The sequence below is a fragment of the Bubalus kerabau genome, chromosome 17, assembly GCF_029407905.1.
Source record: "Bubalus kerabau isolate K-KA32 ecotype Philippines breed swamp buffalo chromosome 17, PCC_UOA_SB_1v2, whole genome shotgun sequence".
Classification (NCBI taxonomy): Eukaryota; Metazoa; Chordata; class Mammalia; order Artiodactyla; family Bovidae; genus Bubalus; species Bubalus kerabau.
Genome location: NC_073640.1, coordinates 17,160,997 through 17,169,323, shown reverse-complemented (window position 1 = coordinate 17,169,323; position 8,327 = coordinate 17,160,997). Strand labels below are relative to the sequence as shown.

Sequence of the window (8,327 nt, the reverse complement as noted above, 5' to 3'; positions counted from 1 at the left end):
AGCCCCAAAGGTCCCCAGTCCCTGGTGTCCTCTTTACAGCACCAGTGAAGACAGCATTCTCTCGGGAGGGCCAGTAGGCCTCTACTCTCCATCCACCTGTCCATCAGGCCAGGTTCACATTCCCCTGCTGATCTGGGGTCAGCAATGGTCCTTATAGAGGAGTGAATGACAAACCTCCCCCCACATATGTCTGCATCGTAATCTCCGGTGCTTGTAGATGTGATCTTATTTGGAAAAGGGGTCTTTGCAGATGCAACTAAGCATCAGCTGGGTGGCCCTAAACCCAGTGACACAAACTGGGTATGAGACACACGGAGAAAGCAATGTGGAGACAGCAGAAGTTGCAGTGATGTGTCCATAAACCAAGGAGCCATGATGGCCATCATCAGAAGCTGGAGAGGCTGAAAAGACCCTCCCTCAGAGCCTCTGGAGAAGGCAATGGCACCCCACTCCAGTACTCTTGCCTGGAAAATCCCATGGACGCAGGAGCCTGGTAGGCTGCAGTTCATGGGGTCGCTAAGAGTCAGACATGACTGAGCGACTTCCCTTTCACTTTTCACTTTCATGCATTGGAGAAGGAAATGGCAACCCACTCCAGTGTTCTTGCCTTGAGAATCCCAGGGGTGGGGGAGCCTGGTGGGCTGCCGTCTATGGGGTCGCACAGAGTCAGACACGACTGAAGCGACTTAGCAGCAGAGCCTCCAGGATGAACCAGCCCTGCCGACCCCTCGGTTTCTAACCCTGCCCCCCAGAACCGTGTGAGAGAATTAGATTCTATTTCTACACACGCACCAGCATGCTCATGCATACACACCACTGCCCACTCCTGGAGATGGGTGGGAGGGGCTGAGTGGCAGGGCTCTTGCCAGGACCATGTGCACTTAGGGGGCTGCAGGAGAGACAGGCTGCCTGCACCACACCCTGGAGCTGAACTTCGTGAAGCACCAGCTCCTGCTGCTCCACACTTGAGGTCGGTACCCTCCTTGGCAAGCAGGCTACACACTGTCACTGGGCACACTGCTTTTCTTTTTAGAAAACGTGTATTTCTTTGGCTGTGCTGGGTCTCAGTTGTGTCATGTGGGATATGTTAGTTGCAACTTGCAGGATCTTTAGTTATCACCAACTCTCAGTTGCAGTGTGTGGGATCTAGCTCCCTGACCAGGTATTGAACCACAGCCCCCTGCAGTGGGAGTGTGGAGCCTTAGCCACTGGGACGACCAGGGAAGTCCCTGCATGTTACTTTTCTGTAAGTACCTGCTGACAGGCCATCTACCCCAAAGAACTGGTCCCTTTTCAGAAGTACCTTCTTAATCCCTTCTGTATGGCCACTTCAAGGAGAATGGACCCGGGAGGCCCTCCTTTCCCTTGGATTTCAGGTCTGAGCAGCCCACATGGGCGGCCAGGGCTCCGACCCACACTTCCTTAGCTGTGCCCAGAGGAAGCCAAGACACGCAGCATCCTCTTGGTCCATCTGGCCTGGCACAGAAGGGAGAAGGAATCCTGATGGGGAGGGAAGACCAACTTCAACAGAAATCACTGGTGGAACAGCCAAGGGCTGAGTAGGGGCTGCATCTGACAGGGCTCAGCCCCTGGAGGGAGGATGGGCCTGAGGGAAGACCAACTTCAACAGAAATCACTGGTGGAACAGCCAAGGACTGAGTAGGGGCTGCATCTGACAGGGCTCAGCCCCTGGAGGGAGGATGGGCCTGGGGCAGCTGGGGACGAACAGGCAGGCGGGCTCTGTTGAGGCCAGCCTCATGGTACAAAGAAAAAAAAGTTAAGGTGAAAGTGCTATCTGAGAGTTCTGCTGGCAAAGGCAAGCAGATTACTTCTAACCCTTATTTTCTCAGGCTGAAAATGGAAATGCATGTGAAAACCCTTAAATATAAAGCAATTTATGGGTTGGTCTGGCTCCACCCAAAGAAAAACCCAAATAGCAGTAGCTTCAACCAAGATAGGGGTTTTATTTTTTAATTAAAAAAAAAATGCTGAACATTCAGGACTGGTATGTCAGCAAAGACCCAGACACTGCCTAGTTTTCTGCTCCCCGTCTTTAGAGGATGAATCTTGTCTGCATGCTCTCAAGATAGTTTCCTAAGCTTCAGCCATCACATCCAAGTTCCAGGATAGAAGGGGAAAAGTGAAGGTACTGCCAGCTAAATCCCTCTTTTAAGTATCTTTCCTGCAAGTGCCTCCCAACACCATCCACTTACACGCCACAATGACCTACCCATGTGAGGACAAGAAGTATATTTTGTCTGACCAATTGTCCCCAATAACACTAGGGACCTATTAGTAAAGAAACAAGACAGAATGGATGTCAGCTTAGCAAACTGCAATCCCTGCTTTGGTCATTTCCTCAGGCAGGAGAGATTACTAGTAACAGCTCAACCAGAGATCTGAGGATGGACTGGGGAGAAAGCCCACGTGCAGATGGCTGCATCAGCCCCATACCTGCTGATCACACTTCTTGGCCCTCGTCTAGGTCCTATGATTCCACCTGTGTGTGTGTGTGTGTGTGTGTGTGTGTGTGTGTGGAGGGTGGTGGTGGTGGGGAACCTGGGACTTGTGTCTTTCATACACACTCTGAGCTGATTTTTTTTATTTCTGTAATTATAAAAAAATCTCATCTGTGCTAGTAAACCCAAAGATAAGCGGAGCAGAATGCACCCCAGATCTAGCCCTGGGCTGCCAACACTCACAGATCACAGCTTCCCCACTCCCAGTGAGTCTAAACTACCTTTCTCCTGGCCAAAGACCTCCTCCAGAGTGACTAAGGAGGCAGAAGGGGACTCTCAGAGTTTGCTCATTTGATGCCCACCAGCAGTTGGAGAAGGCAATGGCAACCCACTCCAGTACTCTTGCCTGGAAAATCTCAAGGGCAGAGGAGCCTGGTGGGCTGCAGTCCATGGGGTCGCTGGGAGTTGGACGTGACTGAGCGACTTCACTTTCACTTTTCACTTTCATGCATTGGAGAAGGAAATGGCAACCCACTCCAGTGTTTTTGCCTGGAGAATCCCAGGGATGGCGGAGCCTGGTGGGCTGCCGTCTATGGGGTTGCACAGAGTTGGACACGACTGAAGCAACTTAGCAGCAGTTGATGAGATGCTAGCTACACCTTCCAGGGTGGAGCAAAACCAAAAAGGGGAAGCCCCACCCCCAAGGGAAGGTGTACAGGACATCCCACGTGCCCCTCTAATTGGGCTCTGGGCACAGGAGGCTGACCCCTCCAGACAAGCCCACCTTCTCAGTCACTGGGGGGTGCAGCCAGGGCATTGATGCAGCAGGGTGGCCGGTCTACAGGTCTTCTGCCCCTCCCTTCACAGCCTCCAAGCTCCAGGAGCTCTTGCCACCAGGCATTCCCTGCCCCTTCGTGCCTAGTGGGGACAAGAGTTCCTGTTCCATCTGGTCCTTGATCAGCTCTGTCCTCTGTAAAGTCCCACGTAAACTCTTTTTTTGGGGTGTAGTACATCGATTGCAGGATCTTAGTTCCCCCACCAGGGATCAAACCTGGGCTCCCTGCAGTGGAAGCTCAGAGTCCTAATCACTGGACGGCTAGGGGAGTCCCTAAACTCTCTTTAATTCAAGCCTCTGCTGTCTCAGAAGGAAAAACCCAAAGCTGATCTCACGAGACCTTTAGTCAACATGCCCCAAGCATGAGGCCTGCCCCCAGCGACCCCCAGGAGAGGCAAGTGAGATGAACAGACATCTGGACAATGTGGTTATGTACAGAACCCTTCCTTCCAGCCAGGGGCTGCAGAGCTCTGCTCAGCAGACCTGGATCATCATGGAGGTCACCATGCCATCGAAGGCCCTGGAGAGAGAAATGGACCAATCAAAGAGGCAGACCTACGCCCGCCCTCCATCCCCGGCTGGCAGAGACATCAGTCTCCCAGGTCCGGGTAAGTGAAGCTGGCTGAGGCCCATGTGTGCATCCTCCCACACTGGGTGGTGAGAATCTGAGTCTTCTGCCTCACTCCTGCGCGACTTTCCACAGAGCTGCCCTGGCTGGGTCTCCAGTCAGGGGTGGGAACCCGGATGACCCAAGATACAGTGTCACCACTGAGGGGAGGTGCCACAGGAAGGGTCTGGCTGGAGTCACCTGTTGGGAATGCAGGGAATTCCCAGGAGCAGTTCTGGAGCACATACGCGTGAACGCTTCTTTGGGAAACATCTTTTTTGACATTCCAGTGTTTTGTCTGTGTTTAACTGAAGGCTATTTGGAAGATACCTGTAATCGAATTTTCTAATCATCCAAGTTCAATGTCAAAGACAAAATCAGCACTGGCAAGAGAACCTTTCTGCCAGAAGGCTCCTGTCCATATGCCTGGGCCCTCACTGGGATCTGGGGAGGTGCCCCAGTACCTGCTGGGCGCACCTGGAAAACCAGATGGACAAGCTCTGCCCCCGCCCTGCTCCCCAACTCCCCTTCCGTTTCACGTGTTGGAGATCCTTGTAAGCATTTCCAAACCCTGTTTGGAAAAACAGGGTTCTGCCATTTCAGAACAGCTGCCTTAGAGGCACAGTGCCTGTTGCTTAAAAAGGCCTTCCCTCTCTCCATCCCTCTCAGAATTGCTGCCTCTCAGCAGGGCAGGGGTTACCAGAGAAGGTGCCACGCCCACCTGGACTGAATGCGGTCCCCCGGGTTATAGAAGGGGTTGCACATCACGTCTGTGTAGGAGTTGTGCAGCTTCCGGAACATCTGAAACAAGAAGCAACATGTTTACTTCACATGGACGCACAGCTGCTGCCACGCTGAGGGCTTCTCAGCATTTCTAAAGAAACAGGGAAAATCAAGTCACTAGTCCCCACACTCACACTGCGGATCTCGTTGTCTCTGAGCGCCGTGTTGGAGGAATCCACCACCATGACAAACTTCACCTTGGAGTTGGTCACGTAGCCATATCTGCACAGCTGGTTAGGGAATTTGCTCTTAACACAGGGACTCATCACTGCAGAGTCTGTGAGTGCAGGGCCATCTGCACATGTCTCCCAGCTCCTCAGCTGCTCTGAAGGTGCATGACAACCTGCATCACAGCACCAGCCCTGGCCTGAGCCTGTCTTGCAGTGCCAGGAGGACACAGGGCCATGCCAGATGTGACCGAACACTTCCTTATACAGCTTCCGGTGTTTGCTGGAGGAGCAGAGGGCAGGCAACTAAGGCCTGTCACAACTCAAGTCCTGGGGCAACCTGCCCGAACCCTGGGGCACCTTGCCCTCTCTCTGCATCAATTCCTGGCCCCAGAGAGTTAACTGCAAAACCAGAGGTTGCACAAATGAGGTGCAGTCAGCCTAAGGTACCCACACCTCAAAAGGCTACTTTGTCTTGTAGACCAGTGGCTCCCAGGCAGTGACACTGGGCAAGGTCATTACTATGAAATACTTGTTGGAATGTCTTTGAACTCCATGGGTTTTGGAATAATATGTCCTGAGGACTGGTCAAGATCTTACAGTGACAGGTGGGGCTGAGCCTGAAAAAGAGATTAGTGAACGATGACCCCTGGCTCAGGAGGTGGTGGCCCCGCTGGGACGGCACAGGAAGGTGTCCTCGCAGGCATGATGCTAGAGAGTCCCCAGTCCCTCCACAAACCCCAGGGACAAGTGAGGACTGTCACAATTCTCCAGGCAACTCAAGCCTGGCTGTTCCCACATCATCCTCCTAACTAAAGGAAAAGGGTATGAGGTCGTAATTGGCCTCAAGCTGCTCTAATTCCCCATTGATCAAAAGCCCACATCTTTTTTCCTTTCCAAGTGACGTTATAAGATGCTTTTCAAAGGGACCTGATGCTACAGTGCACTCTGAGACTGCAGAAAATCCTCAGACTTGAAGTCGCTGGCAGACACAAGGATACACCTTGTAGTCTTCTGTAGGGTAGAGCAGGCCCAGGTAGAGCTCCCTCTGGTCCACCAGGGCCTTCCCCATGGCAGAGATCTTCTCATCCACCACGTCCAGGGATGTGTGCACCATGTAGTGGAACTTGAGCTCATTCTCCGTGGGGATGCTGCGGATGTAAAGAGGATAATTCTGCAAGAAAAGGATGATGGTGGCTGAAGTGACAAGGATCCACCCTGGTTGCACTGGCCCAGAAAACAAGGCCCCACCCTAGTGGGTGCCCTTCTCCTAACCCCATGATACTGGCTGTTTCCCAACATGCCAACTCCTGCAACTGTCACCTGGGCAGAGGCGCTGGCAGACTCATTTTAGATTCTTCAAGGGTCAGCTCAGACCTCCATCTCTGCAGAGCCATTTTGGAGCAACCTGACCCTGGGGTTAGAACTGGACACGGAACAACAGACTGGTTCCAAATAGGAAAAGGAGTACATCAAGGCTGTATACTGTCACCCTGCTTATTTAACTTATATGCAGAGTGCATCATGAGAAACGCTGGGCTGGAAGAAGCACAAGATGGAATCAAGATTGCCAGGAGAAATATCAATAACCTCAGATATGCAGATGACACCACCCTTATGGCAGAAAGTGAAGAGGAACTAAAAAGCCTCTTGATCAAAGTGAAAGAGGAGAGTGAAAAAGTTGGCTTAAAGCTCAACATTCAGAAAACGAAGATCATGGCATCTGGTCCCATCACTTCATGGGAAATAGATGGGGAAACAGTGTCAGACTTTATTTTTGGGGGCTCCAAAATCACTGCAGATGGTGACTGCAGCCATGAAACTAAAAGACGCTTACTCCTTGAAAGAAAAGTTATGACCAGCCTAGATAGCACATTGAAGAGCAGAGACATTACTTTGCCAACAAAGGTTCGTCTAGTCAAGGCTATGGTTTTTCCAGTGGTCATGTGTGGATGAAAGAGTTGGACTGTGAAGAAAGCTGAGCACCGAAGAATTGATGCTTGTGAACTGTGGTGTTGGAGAAGACTCTTGAGAGTCACTTGGACTGCAAGGAGATCCAACCAGTCCACTCTAAAGGAGATCAGCCCTGGGTGTTCTTTGGAAGGCATGATGCTAAAGCTGAAACTCCAGTACTTTGGCCACCTCATGCGAAGAGTTGACTCATTGGAAAAGACTCTGATGCTGGGAGGGATTGGGGGCAGAAGGAAAAGGGGACGACAGAGGATGAGATAGCTGGATGGCATCACCGACTCGATGGACGTGAGTTTGAGTGAACTCTGGGAGTTGGTGATGGACGGGGAGGCCTGGCGTGCTGCGATTCATGGGGCTGCAAAGAGTCGGACACGACTGAGCCACTGAACTGAACTGAACTGAACTGACCCTGGAGTTTAAACAGCATCTTTCCAGGCTGCCACAGGGCTGGTGCTGCACAAATATAGTGTGCACAACACTGCCCCTACCCTGACTGATAGGGATGACATCGGGTGAAGGAGACAGTCCACAAACCCACCGACAAATAACGCAGCACGTGCTAACACAGAACCCAGCGTAACAAGAGCTTCACGGGAGAACTGCCTCAGAAGGCTTGTCTTAACCAAAGGTTGTGAGGCTACCAAGGTTCCCTGCAGTATACTGGGGCGGGTGGTTGGCCACGCAGCTCAATCGTAGGATTTAGAAAGAGCTTTCTAGAGAAAGTGAAATCTATGGTGGCCAGTGGAGGGAACGCGAGTGGAGGAGGGCGGGGTGGGGTTTCAGGTCCAAAGGCCCAGTGAGAGAGCACAGCCTGGCAGGGGAGCTGCAAGTAATTCCGTCGGTTGGAGTGGAGGATGTCACTGGTATGGGAGGAAGATTATTCAGACGTGATTCCAATGAGAAGCCACTGTTGAGATTTTAGGCAGGGGTGTGTCACGGTACATTTGTGGCTGCGGAGCGGAGAAAAGCGAGTCAGTCGTGTGGGGTGGAAGGTAAGCGATGGCCCGGCCAGTGGAAGCGCGCGGCGGAGCACGACGAACCGAAGTGGACGGCTAGACTCCGGAGCAGGAAACCACACAGCCCGCCGACGATGGCTGGGCGGAGCAGGGGCCGGGACAGAAGAGGAGGACCCGGTCTGTGACGCTCCGGCAGCGGCAGGTGTAGGTCTGCGCGGCGCCTACCCCGGGCCCGCCCCGGCCACCTAGGCTCGGCAAAGTCCCGGCGCCCACCCTCTGGAGTCCCCGAGGCAGGGAAGGAGGGAAGGCGGAGAAAGAGGGTGACGGTGGAGCGGGCTTTGTAGCCCGCATACGCACCTCCTTGGCGATCACCGCTACACACACCGCCATCTTGGGAGCCCGACCGGCCGCGTCACATGACGACGACACCGGTCACGAGGCCGGCCAGGCCCCGCCCCTTTCGCCAGTCTTTCAGTCGGCCGCGACCCCGCCTTTCCTGTCACTCAGCCGGCCTTGCCCCACCTCTTCTGGTATTCAGTGGGCCTGACC

General features: G+C 53.1%; 1 protein-coding gene across 1 annotated transcript; it reads right to left on the bottom strand.

Annotated features, from left to right (window-relative positions):
* Positions 1–1,944: 1,944 nt before the first annotated feature.
* On the bottom strand, positions 1,945–8,243 carry TRAPPC2L (trafficking protein particle complex subunit 2L). Its single transcript, XM_055552354.1, has 5 exons — positions 8,136–8,243; positions 5,853–6,025; positions 4,819–4,906; positions 4,623–4,702; positions 1,945–3,814 (listed from the first exon to the last, which is right to left on the bottom strand). Exons 1-5 carry the CDS (start codon positions 8,166–8,168, stop codon positions 3,769–3,771), a joined length of 420 nt encoding a protein of 139 aa, XP_055408329.1. The 5' UTR covers positions 8,169–8,243; the 3' UTR covers positions 1,945–3,768.
* Positions 8,244–8,327: the final 84 nt, after the last annotated feature.